General features: G+C 35.1%; 1 protein-coding gene across 4 annotated transcripts in view; it reads left to right on the top strand.

The window, feature by feature from the left end:
* Positions 1-14,189, top strand: part of LOC124369104 (solute carrier family 41 member 1) — a 46,319-nt gene that overhangs the window by 17,527 nt on the left and 14,603 nt on the right. For 3 of the 4 annotated variants that reach the window (XM_046826847.1, XM_046826846.1, XM_046826849.1), the window contains exons 2-3: positions 9,136-9,270; positions 10,863-11,064. In XM_046826847.1, coding sequence (XP_046682803.1) covers positions 9,136-9,270; positions 10,863-11,064 — 337 coding nt within the window. Of the gene's footprint in view, positions 1-3,690; positions 3,977-9,135; positions 9,271-10,862; positions 11,065-14,189 lie in introns of those variants that run through there. The other variant, XM_046826848.1, reaches the window with a different exon arrangement.

The raw sequence follows: 14,189 nt of genomic DNA, 5'->3' as shown, positions 1-14,189 counted from the left end.
CGGAAACTCTTTTTTGAACTTCATTACATCTGTGCCAAATGTCTTTGGTTTTAAACGGGTGTATATACATTATAGTTGCGAAAAAACGAGTTCTTTGTTAAAATATCCACTAAGATCCAACAATGTGAACTGAATTTCAAATTCGTAAAACTATACTCGTATATTGTGGATTTTGACTCTTAGACCGTTTGATTTGGACACCATATTGCACATATAGACATCATAGAGATTTACATTTTGCGAATGTTGCGTTAAGCTCCAGTTCACCTTCTTCTTATTTGCAGCATCTTCTTAATCCAACACTGTTACAGACTTGACTCCTGAAATCTGGAGTCATGTTCGTCTAAAGGGATCTAAAAAAAAGGCGACGAAGAATTTCAAAATGAACTCATTACATTGTTTCGACATCATTCGAAGTTCATGTTGAGTTCATGGGAGCTGATATTCCCATTGAGTCAACCTTTCCCACTATAGCTACGTTATGTGATGTTTTTTTATCTCTAAATAAATAGAGGACACCTCTGCCCACTTCGTGGATTAACATCGGCTCAGGCTTAAAACCAGAGATAGCTCCCTTCGCTCGTATGAAGTAGCGTCTAGCATCATGTTTTGTTTTCCTAGTTAAAATATTTTCTTGGGAGGAAGGGTTGAGGTATGGGTAGTTAAATAAATTATAAAAAGTACATTTGAATTAAAAAAAAAATTAAATCTTAACTCCTATTAAAGTAATGCATGTAATTCAATAAAAATATTGTTAAGTGATTTATTTATTGTTGTGTGTTAATAGTAATTAACACTCCATTTATATCTTCAAATACTTTACTGGTCCGGCCCACAATTTACTTGTACAATACAAAAGATAATTCTGGATTCTTGAAATTCTTGTCTTTGATATCCTCCTGAGATAAACCTAAAATGTTGTATAGTCCATATAGTTTTGAATTGTTTTTGTATCCTGTTCTACTTCTCTAAATCGGAGGATAAATTTAATTTTAGCTAGAAAATATCTTTGGACAACTACTCTACTCTCTCTGGGTAAATATGTGATACGTGTACGTCGTAACTTCCTCATCATACTCGTAGAACTACTGTATTCGACAAATGCTTGCCATGAACGTGAAATACCCTCCCAGCTGCCATAAATCTGTGGAGAGTCGGTATAGTTTGCCTTATCTGTGTTGGCCGTCTTGTAAAGGAAGAACGCGATCGTAGAGTCCGAAGCTTGGATAGTGATTGTATTCGTAAGGAGTAGTTATATTAAGGCGTTATTTATATTTCACCCCTTTTAATCTGTTCGTTCTGGATGTATATGAATGTGGAGATGTTTTCTGCAATGATTTTTCAGCCTTTTATGTCTCATCTTCTTTGCGAATGGAGTGCTATGGTGTTCCGTTACAATGGTTGAAATTTAAATTTTCTATCAGGACACACTGCAGTTAAGTATAAGTTGCATATTAGTTAGTTAGCTGAAATAGAAAACGTATGGACCTCAGCATACACGTTGCCTCAGCTTAGTCGTGTTAAAACATGTCATTTTTTTTAAATAAATGGTTTTAATTAAATAAACTAAATTTCGTTGGTCTTGTAGAATGGACGATCCAAATTTGTAAACAGTGTTCAGCACAAGACAGGAAGTAGCACATTTCTATTCAGTTTAGCGCAACCCTGTGGTGGTAATCTAAGGGAGGTGTACACTAAAACAATAAATCTTAGCACAGTATCCGATAATACTGATTTATTATTACACTGTAATGTAAAATATTGACATCTTGCCTGGCACAATTATCGTTGACGGACTTTAACCTTGTATAGCATTTTAAAACATTGTTCTATAGTCCATTATCCTGAACACTTCTTTTGTGACAACAAAACGTTCCAAAATACTGTTTGTACGAAAAAACACTCTTATCTCTAACTGGGCGACCAGAAATCTTGGTTGCACAAGTAAGGATGATTACAAAGAAATGATGCTGCCGCGAATGTTGACCACGAAATCACTCACTAACAGTAATACTAAATGTACTAAAACAAATGACTATAAAATTATCTACTCACATACAATAAAATCATCCCATAAATCACATATTCCACGTTCAGAAACAAAGCAGCACATCAATTACTCAAGTACCGTGTATATGGGAAGGCGCGCACATTCTTGTAAACCATACAAAGAATCAATACTTAGGGAAACGAAATTAATGATATAGAAGCAAACATATTTGGAAGCCTCTCCTATGAATTACGACAGCATAAGGTATTTGAATGAAGAAGATGAATTTAGTCATCTCATTTTGTACATACAGTTTCTCAAAAGATTTGAATTTCAAAATTGATTTGGGGTTTTGTCACAAATGGTTCTTTGTACGAAATATTTTCTCTATTTATTTTGTGGCGAGAGAGGACAAAATGACTTTAGAAGTTAAACAACTGTATAGGGTCGGTTGTACTGAAACGATCTTGAGTTTTACTCCATAAGAATAATGTTAAACACTTTTACGCCGTTATTTTTGTCTCATAGTTACGTATGTCTTATTTTAAGATACAATTAATACCCATTCAAACGCTTTTTAGTTTTCTTACCAAATGATATTTTGTAATACTTAAACGAGAAATTACTTTTTTGGCATTTTGTTTCTAAATAACTAATAAAAAAACTGAAAATACTAAAAGTGTTTGGGATGTGTAATAATTATATCTTAAAAATGATAGATCTTCCATAACAAAAAATGATGACGTAAAGTGTTTGATGTTGAATATTGCTTTTATGGGGCTAAAGGTAAAGTGGCGGCGAGAACAGCCGGCTGCTAAGGAAACCCCATAAGCCACAATTGTTTTATTTCTTACTACATTGAATTGATATGTTTGGTCAAGATTATGTAATATAAACATGTACATGGTTTGTTGAACGTTCAGAATACATATATTTTTAACGTTGAAATGTAACTTTAATTTGGCATCCGATCATTAACTAATGAGATTCTCATTTGTTTTAGCTAGTTCTTATGTCAACCTCTTGATTTAACATCGGGTGTCGTGCCATTTGATATGACATTTTTAAGTTGTCGCCATGTTTAAACTAAAGAGCATATTTATCTATAAAGAATTGCAGTGATTCATGTTAAACTACGATAGGCCTACATATGTATGGCGAATTGCAACACTTTAACTAATACCGTTGTAGAGTTATGCACTATTCAAGAACAACACAAACTGTAGTTAAACAAAGGGAGGCAAACAATAACTTATTTATGTTCCCAGGAACCTCATGGCTTGTATTTGTGTCTACTAATCATTTTCTGAAGCTGTGCCAATCTTTCAAGATACACCCTCTGTACGTATAAACATGCAGTTTTATTTCCACGAGCCGAATTTTAAAAATTATCAGGTCAAACCGATTTCGTACCGAGTCTGACACACTGTTCATTTGTTTATAAAAAGAATTCACAAAAACAAGTTATCAGACGATCTCGTAAACTTTCATGTTGACACAGACCGTCTATTGTTAAGCGATAGCTGGGATTTTATCTTCAACTGTTCCTCGTAATTAAACATGTTATACGGCAGACGCCCGTGCACGAACTACAGAACAGCAAATATCACTCGTTGTTATCTTTGTCTACATTGTCCTTTGGTCTGTATTGATCTAGTGCAGTGCACTTTGGAGTTTGTGGATTTATTGTGTAGTTTGAGTCATTAAGGAAACAGCTGCGAGGGGATGAGAGTGCCGAGAGACGGCCCCGGTCAGTCACTGGGTACCTAGGGTCCAGGAGACATGTCACATCATACAGACTGCACTAGTATATGATTTACTTCATCAATATATACTGTCCAAGAGTTGTCCCGCCCTTCAGTTACAGTGAGTGTTGAACCGGTCAGGTTATTCATCGTCAGATGGGGTTTAGTGCATCGTCTTACTTAACGTGTTGTCATACAAAATGGAATATTTTTACAATATTCTCATGGCAGTGGAACTTGCGTAAGTAATTCTACGGTTACTTTATGTTTGGAATGTTGCAATAGACCGAACTGACTTGTGTTAAAACGTGTACAGAATGTTGGTAGGATTAAGATTAAGTAATTCGTATATTTTAGTAGATTACTTAACTCAACGTTTATAACATTTCGGTTGTTGCTCTAACCCTAGGTGTTAAGTTAATAATACGAGCTGAAGGCTATATACCATATGAATTATAAGCCGGTATTATAACAAACCAATTCAAAGCGCTTTTATTTCTAAAGAATATGCCATGTTTGTGTTTCCAAACATAAACACTGTGTTTTGTAAAATAAAGTATGCCCTTGTATTGTTTACGCTCATTTGATACAGGTATGAAATTAAAGATACACAAATTTATTTTTAATTAGTTAATTTATTTTGGTATATAAATAATAATTTTTGCTAAACCAACATGTATCTTTGTGTGTGGTATTAAGTTAAATAATAATTTGTTTCCAGTGCTTCAACTGAAAAAAATTAATTGAGAAATTTTAGATATGCAGTGCAAATATTACCCTTTTTGGTTATATGGAAACGCGATAGTAAATTCAATCAATAGAGGAGTTTTATTAAAAGTAAACAGTTTTATTTCCGCCAGATTCTTAAAATTCATTTTCTTCACTTATCTCTGAGCAAGTAAGATATTGAAGTGTTTAAATTTGAAAATATTGTTGGATCAACTAGAGATATGAAATACTCCAGTTACGTATAAAATACTCAAAATACGTATTTTTTGCCTTTGTCCAATTGAAATCTTCTAATATATAAGAGCTACTTCACCCATACACCTAACACAAATGTTTACTTTTAGAGGTTGATCCAAAAATTCCTGCATTTACTTCTAAAATGTTTTTAAGTGACATAAATATTTAAAAGGACTACATATACTAATGTGGTTATATTTGCAGACTAACCAAATACTTACTAATACCACCAAACCAATAAAAATGTAATCCATGCACCTTACTCTCCATAAACCATAACTACAGCAACTTTGTGTACTACCATAAACAGCAGACACATGTTTATCTTTAAAATTTTGTCCAGCACATTTACACTTTATTTTTAAATTCTGAAAGTATTCTAGTTTTTAAGGCTTAATTGTGAAGGTATTCCTTTTTTGTTTAACATATCAGTAAGTAGAAAAACTAAGAAATCGTTATAAATTTTATACTAAAATCAATGTGAACTATTTCGTATTTGTTGAAAATAAAAGTATACTTAAATTTTTTCCCTAAAAATGTTAAAAACAGGTTTGTGTACACGTCAATGTACCTGTATAGCTATTTATGTACAATTACACATATTTATAAATGCTAAGTCCAGCTGTGAGATGCCTTAAGACTGTGCCACAGGTACGACTAAGAACTGTAGAACATGAAACATTTACAACATATGCCATACTATTGCAAGGGGACAGAGAATAGAACGGTGTAGAAGTATCGAACCATTTCTACAAAGAGTTCTTTGCATGATTACTGTTTCTCGTGTTAGATTTAGGTTTATATTATAAGGATAGGTTTAAAGTAAATGTCATATTTTATTGTTATTTTTAAATTTAATATGCATAAATTACTTATTATAATACGCTTCGTCGCGACGTTTCAACTGCGTGTTTCCAAACCCATGAAGAAAATGTAACTTCGCAATTTACGATTATAAAAATACGATTTTCATTTCGCGTGGCCTAAAAAAGCACTCACGTCGAGTTGCAGACAACTGAATATTGAATATAACATTGTCCATTGTCATATTCTCAACTATTCCTATTCTTAACGTGCTTTTTACATCTAAACTAAAAAATTCATAAAGGATATGTAATTTCAAGGAATTATGGGTACCGTGTTTTTAGTACAATCGTCTATCCTCCTTCCGAACATTAGAACTATATATATATATATATATATATATATATATATATATATATATATATATGTATACACACATAATTTACCCTTTAGAAATTTCTTAAAATTAAATTCGTCGGTATCCTTGATCTAAAATTTAAAGATAAGTAAATAACTTCGGCTATCCTAGATATTTGTATTAGCGGAACGCGTGAAGAGTGTGACAGGCACACACACCGCATTGCAAGAGTCACGATTACAACGTACTACGATACGCACACCGCATTGCAAGAGCCACGGTTACAACGTACCACGATATGCACACCGCATTGCAAGAGCCACGGTTACAACATACCATGATACGCACACCGTATTGCAAGAGTCACGGTTACAACGTACCACGATACGCATACCGCATTGCAAGAGTCACGGTTACAACGTACCACGATACTCGAGGTCTAATTCCCATGTAGATAAAGGTCTCTGGAGGAATAGTATAAACCCCGAAATTGGATTATGCGGTTACTAACTTCTACTCTAACTTTAAAAATGACAATCCGTGTATACGAACTAAGTCAAGCGCCGCGCCGTTTACAAAAAAACTTGCATCTTGTTATAAAAAATGGGTGCCGATTACAGTTGAGACTTTCAAAGTTGGTTTGAATAATAATTGCTTTTCGTATACAGTTCAGTCGTCAGAGCTTTTAATTCATATAATATCTGGTATTAATTGATACAAAAGTAAAACTTTTATTTGAATTATTGAACATATTGTTTTTAGTGTTTGATCGAGTTTTTAGGTGGATGGTTCGAAGGTGGGAGGATGAAATGATATCAGTCCGAATTTCTCCTCCACCCGCTATTTTAGGAATAAAAATATAAATTGCCTAAAACAATCTTCAGGTTGTCTATGAAGTTTTACGCTTTTATTATTAGAACGTTAAATGAGGTTGAGATCGAGTGGGGTCACTTGTTGTTTCTGTCTGCGCACTGAATATTGTTGTGCACTAATTGGTATGTTTACTAAGTCCAGACCTCACGTGTGTACCCTCCCTCTTCTTCCCCAAATTGTCCTTGTTCCAACTTCGGTGTTATTTAACTAATGATTATGCAAAATAACAACCCTCTTTAATGTTTACGTCGTGATCCAGTCATACGTATTGTAAACAATCTTCAGGTTGTCTATGAAGTTTTACGCTTTTATTATTAGAACGTTAAATGAGGTTGAGATCGAGTGGGGTCACTTGTTTCTGTCTGCGCACTGAATATTGTTGTGCACTAATTGGTATGTTTACTAAGTCCAGACCTCACGTGTGTACCCTCCCTCTTCTTCCCCAAATTGTCCTTGTTCCAACTTCGGTGTTATTTAACTAATGATTATGCAAAATAACAACCCTCTTTAATGTTTACGTCGTGATCCAGTCATACGTATTGTAAACATCAATTATAATAAAGTATTTATTTTGCGCTTATGAGTTTCTACAAAATAGTGTATAGTATAATCATTCACTTGTAATATTTCGTATATCTCACAATTCCTGTGTCTTAACCTTTTCTACCTGGATATATGTATTACCAAATACAGTAATATGAACACGATGTACTCGAAATCGTAATTGAATACTTGACTATTACATGTTTACTTGCAATTACTGTAATTTCATTCGCATGCGTCTCTCGTTGGAACAGTAAGCTTTATGATTCGAAAAATTATTGCAGAATCAAATTGATCACTCCTGACAAGTACAAGAAGACTGACTAAACTTCTCTTTTAAGTTCGTGAAAATACTGGAATTTTATTTTCTTTAATTGTACGCTGTCTGAACCCACAAAAAATCAAACTACTAGAACGCATTAAAATCCCAACATATTTACCCGTACAAGGTGTTGGAATTGTACAAACATGTGTTTTGTCACAAATTAATGTAAATTATTACAGAAGACCGTAAACTATGTCACCACATTTATTTAACAATTTATGATGTGTTAATTCCAATATGTTTGGTTTATACATTTTATTATTTTATTGCTGGCCAGAAAATCGATTGAATAGATAGAAAGTTAGAATCGTCTCATACATGAATTATCTTACTACCCAGACATTAACTTTGTAAATACATTAAACATGCACATAGTAAAATATTTGCACCTCACTATCCTTATATGCCAATTGTTATGCGCCAAATAAGTCAACTATAATATCGTGTATGTGGGACGGGGCGAGAGAGAGAGAGAGAGAGAGAAAGAGACAGTGAGGGTGAGAGGTGACAAAAAAAGAGATAGTGAGGTTATGAAACTAACCAAAATAAATTTGGCAGCTATTATAACTCGAAAGGAATTTATTACATAAAGATTAATCGTGAAGTCAATATCACGTGGGCAACAAGTGAATCTTCTCTTCCATTAGTTTTAGAGTAATTATTTTTACATGTTTACCAACATAAACTAATACTTGTAAATTATGTCGATGACTTCAATAAATACTGAACGCAACTTCAAATATTTGTTCAAGACTCTCCGTTTACCGGTCTAGTGGGATGGGAACAACCTCCGACGGAATTGCGTACTAAATTCTAATACGGGTAATACGAGCTAGGCACGAACATGACTATAGGCCAATAGTACGATCGGAAATATTAACTGGCCCGATCGAAGCCGACGTCACATTCTGTTATTTGACGTCATAAATGCTTTTTGTTACTTGTTTCTCTGATTGTTTATGTTATATTCTTAAGTAACGCTACTAGCTTGAGCTTTGCACATGGGAAACATTATGATTGCACATGAGTTGATTTCCAGCAACTAATAGATGAACCCATTAATATCTGTAATATTATATGTAAAATGACAGTTAAGAAAATGAGAGTGAATTGTATTAATTATAAACCTTACGCATATAAATACAAAATAAAAATCATTAATTCCAGGTAGGTACTGTTTTGTTTGGTTTTTAATTATGCTGATCAACTTAAAATTTGAATTTAAAATTCTTTATAGGTCAGTAACGTTTGTAGGGATTTCAAGAGGTTTCTTAATGCCTATGTCACGGTTAAGCGTAACCAAATAAAAACAGAATTTGGTGACATGGTCTATTACATGATTTTTAAATACTTGGGATAAAACTTTAATCTAATTTAACTTTAAATCACGTTTAATAAATTTGTATATTGTTGCTGTCTAATCGGTTGTTGAATGAAATTCAGGCCTCAGTAACCTTCTTTCCGAGTAGTATACACTCCAACAGTTTCAACACTAAACGAGGGTAATATGAAGGTGGCCTTTGTCCGACAGATGCCGGGGAGCAGTCAGAGCGACCCGCTCCGTTCTGGCGTACTCCGCGGATCCCGTGGACCCTGAGCTTAAGAGGCCACTTCTGGCCGAGTCTACTTCAGGCCTCAAGAAACGTCCAAGACCATCTCTTACAGGGTAAGTATAAATATGTTTCAAATTAGTTCTGAGCATCCAGAGTGTTAAAGTTTGTCAGTATTTACACATTAAAGTACAACTTCTGTAATTGAATGGAACTTGATCAATGAGTCACCTTCTCAAAGGAATGGGTACAGGAAAGTTCTTAAGTAAACTCACTTGCTTTAACACATCTTTTGACCAGAAGATTTAATATGCAAAACAAATGTAATGTAACAAATATTGAAAACCCAGCAGGAATCACTTCTGGCTGGTTTATACCTTCCAGTTAACCCATCACTGGGCACAGCAAAAACCGATGTGTCACTTCAATCTGGGCAACCTTATGGATGTCCAGTAGCGGCACATCACTAACCGCAAATATTGAGATTCTGGGGTTCATGGGCAATTTGATAGGTCTAGTCTACTGCGGGAGAGGACTGTTGGAGTTGGTGGGGTTTGTTCCCTAACCTCAGAGGTTCTTGTTAACCTCAACAAGGGTGTGCCACCCCCTGCCTACTTTGACTGGAGAGGCTGGTTCAGAGCTGGCCTCCCCTTCTTCCGGGAGGTCATGACTTTGAGATTTAGTGCCCTAATTCTTCCTCATGGATCTTGATAGGAGGCGGCCCCTACTCTCTAACCTTACCCATCCTGAATATCCTGTCACCCCGGAAGCAGCGAAAAGGTTCTTACAGGACTAAGTATAATTTATAAGCAAAAAAACAAATCAAATGTTAAAATTGTAAATATTTAGTTTTTAATGCTGGATACTAAATAAACCATACAATGTTCTATTTAAAAGCCTGTCTACAGGCACACTCATAAAATGTATAAAATTATATATTTACTAGTAGTGTTTCCAAAACGTATAAATTGTAATTATAGTTTGGTTTTTATCCCTCTAAATACGTTTGCTGGGTAAACTGACTTGAGTCACACAGACAACTTGTGTCCTCCTCACTTAGTCTGGGAGGAAGGTGTCATTTTGAAAATTACAAGAATACATCTTGAATTTTCATCTAACTGATGGAATTAAAAAAAAAGTAATTGATTGTCTCAGCCCGAGGAAAAAATCCCATGTTTCAAACATTCATTGTTATAAAAATGTATGCCATTTATGTTTGAATTCCTCAAATCAAAATAAAAATTGCATTTATTTCCACAAAAAGTATAATTGTACATATAAAGTAAAATATTGAAGAAAATATGGAGCATTTTAATACAAAAGAATTACATCATTATTCTGATCAGTTAAAAATGGAACAACTTAACTTGTTATGTTGATAACTTATGTTTATCATAAAGGCTTATAGTTAAGTTTTTCTATTACCGAATTTGATCATGAGGATGAAATCTTCTTTATTGTACTTGTAATTTGTATGTAGACTAAGAGAATGGAAAGTTCTGTGAACTCAACACTGCTGAGTGTATTTGTAAAGATGGATCCAGATTGGTTGGTTGTTTGGTATTGTTTATAGCACGTCATGTATGAGTATGAGCTACATATGAGGACAACAAATTAAACGTTACAACTCTAGATGCCAAATTTAGTGGTAAGGATAGTGTGTGTTGGCTTGTTTGTTCATTGTGTTTTGTGACTTTTCATGCGCTAGGGGACAGATGGGGACAACAGGAGAATCACTGGAGCCCCCACTCCCGGATGTGGTGGTGAGGATGGGGCCTGCTGGTCGGCTCTCACACTCGCTGCCAGTTGCTAAAGAAACTTTCATTTCCATCTCATGTCAGATCATTATACCATTCTTCATCGCAGGTGTAGGAATGGTGGGTGCTGGAATCTACCTGGATAAGTGCCAGGTAAGTTAAATTCGCTAAACAAATTTCAAGCAAACCTTACTAATACGCATGAGAAGTTTTTGGCCTAATTCAATCAGTATATATGAGAATTCTGTACACTCAAGAATTGATCAAATATTTCTTGCAGTAGCGTAGCCAGAAATTTCGTTCGGGGGGGGTCCCCCGAAACCGGGGATTCCGGGGACGTTTTGTGTGTTATTTGCCAATGAAATCACTGGTAAAAAGGTAAATACCAAAAAATATGGAGCTTTAGTAACTACGCCCTTATAGAAAGTGGAAAGAAGTAATAGGCAAATTAAACTCTCACAGCAACTCTAGTACCACAAATTTTCTTGTATAGCTACAGAAACTTTACGAAGTTCGATTCTGGCCGAGTATAAGGCACCAAAATGATGTTGGATTCACTGGATAAGGAATAAAAAGATCAAAACAGAGCTTCACTCAAGCGTATAATTGACTCAACTATATTCTGTGGAGAAAATGAAATACTCCTTCGGGGACATTGGGCCACTGATGACGGCCGAAAACCCTTTAGAAAAGAAGGGCGATTTTCGAGCGTTGCTCGGGTAGAGATCAAACTAACGGTTGGAAATGCTCCGGAAAACTCTACTGATTAGAAGTTCGGCCCACTTTGGATTTCACTGATTGGGTGTATTTATGAATGAGTTATAATGACGATTTTTTTTTGTATCATTACACTGTAGACCGAGTATATAATTATCTGAATAATCTTGGTCGGAAAATAAAATACACCTGAAGAACTTCAACTACTTCGGACTTCGGTTATTGAGGTAAACGTGGTATTTTTTTTTATTGAGATAGGACGAACGATTTTTTGTTATCATTAAACTGTACTCGACTACCTATATAATTTATTGAGAAAAAAATCACTTTCCGGTCGGTAAATACCAAAAAAAAAGCTCTCTACCGATTCGTTTTGAAGATTTTGGATTTCACTGGTTGAGTGGTTGAGGTAAAAAGTAGTACTTATAATTATGTTAGGACATTGAATTTAGAGATTAATTCAACGCCGACTAATAAATATATAATTATCGAGGAAAAAAACAAAAATAATCACTTCCGATCGGAATATACTAAGGAAAATGAAATAATACCTCAGTGAGTGAAATCCAAAGTAGTCGGAACTTCTTATCAGTAGAGTTTTTTCCGGTGTATTATCTGACCGGAAGCGATTTTTTCAATTTTTTATTTGATAATTATATAGATATTAGTCGGCGTTCAATTGATACCTAAAATCAATCTAACATAATTCTAAGTACCACTTTTATCTCAACGACTCAACCAGTGAAACCCAAAATCGTCAAAATCTGAATCAGTAGAGCTTTTCCTCGGTATATTCCGACCGGAGGTAATAATAATACTTTTTATTGTGTCAACAAATAATAAAAATTGCATACAATCGTCAAATTAAATTATTTAGAAATATGTATATCTATTTTAAATTGCCCCCATTCATACCCGTTCATACACAGTCCACACTCATTCCTAAGACTGATACATACTTACAGCCATACGTTTTTAAAAATCTTCTAAATTTTACCACCACAAATAGAGGATGATCGAATTACTTTAAATTTCATCCCAGCGGCTCATCTTAAACTCTTCCACTGAATAAAACACCCTCGACACCACCAAAAAGTGTCTCAATCGAGCTTTAAATTTTGTTGGTTCATACAAATTTTTGATTTCATCAGGGAGCTTGTTGATCAGCTTTAACACCAACCTCGGATGGCAAACGTTTAAATGCGGCCGTTTCTGTGCGGATGTAACCGAAGGTTGTCCCTGCCTCTTGTCCCGTATTGATATACGTCCCTGCCCCAGGACGAACTTGCACTTAAATCGGCAGAACAGGGCGACATCGAGGATGTAGAGACAGGGCAAAGTTAGCAATCCAAGCTCCTAAAGGCATCTCTGCATGAATTTCGGGAATTTAAATTTTGAAATGATATGGGACAGCTTTCTTTTGACTTCTAAATACTCGCTTCAAATTTGTATTTAGAACAGCTGCCCCATAGCCTCAACTCGTACATTAGATGGGGGTGTATAGGGCTGAAGTAGGCCCATTTTTTAGTACATCCCGGCAGCAAAAATGATGAAAGGTTCCGTAGAGCATAAATGCCTGAAGAAACCGTTGAGCAGGTACTTTCAATGTGATTGGTCTCAAGTCAGACTTCGATTAAGGTACATTCCGAGGAACTTGGTGGAATCAGTTTTCCTCTAATGAGGACATCGTCCAGCCATCACAGCAGCGCGATCCTCAATCTCTCTTCTTTGCCGCAAACCAGAAATTTAGTGCATTTGATTTGGAGTTGTTGGTCCTCAGATTTAATTTAGAAAAAACTGAATACATGAATTCAGTTCTAAAAAGGATATGATTTCTACTTCATGTTTTGTTGGAGCTTTAATGCAGAGCGTTGTATCGTCAACATACTGGACCATTTATCCCTCTCAGGAGCGATGAGTTTCCGCCTGCTGATGTACACAAGGAACAAGACTGGTCCAAGTATAGATCCCTGTGGGACTCCATAGGAAGAAAGTCGCTAATTTTAAAGTGATTTAATTGTTTTTTTTTTTTCTCGATAATTATATATGTATTAGTCGGCGTTGAATTCATACCTACAATCACCGTCCTAACATAATCCTAAGTACCACTTTTTACCTCAACCACTCAACCAATGAAATCCAAAATCTGCAAAAACTTGAATCTGTAGAGAGCTTTTTTTTCGGTATTTACCGACCGGAAGTGATTTTTTTCTCGATAATTATATAGGTATGGTGTACATTTTAATGATAACAAAAATCGTCGCCTAACTCAATCGAAAACCCCACGTTTACATCAATCATTGAAGTCCAAATTAGTTGAAGTTCTAATCAGTAGAGTTTTTCAAGTGTATTTTCCGACCGAAAGTGATTTTTTTTTCGATAATTTATATGCACGTTTACAGTTTAATGACACCTAAAAATCAACGTCTTAACTTAATTCTATGTAGTCATTTTACGTCCCCACGACGAATTTGAACGAAGTGGTCGCTAATTTAAACTGTTCGCCGTGTTTACGGTTCAGGTTACTTTGCGACGTCACGTGACCGCGCCGCGCCCTATAG

This window comes from Homalodisca vitripennis, chromosome X (genome assembly GCF_021130785.1).
Source record: "Homalodisca vitripennis isolate AUS2020 chromosome X, UT_GWSS_2.1, whole genome shotgun sequence".
Classification (NCBI taxonomy): domain Eukaryota; kingdom Metazoa; phylum Arthropoda; class Insecta; order Hemiptera; family Cicadellidae; genus Homalodisca; species Homalodisca vitripennis.
The sequence above is the reverse complement of the archived record's forward strand: the minus strand, read 5'-3'. Positions and strand labels throughout refer to the sequence as shown.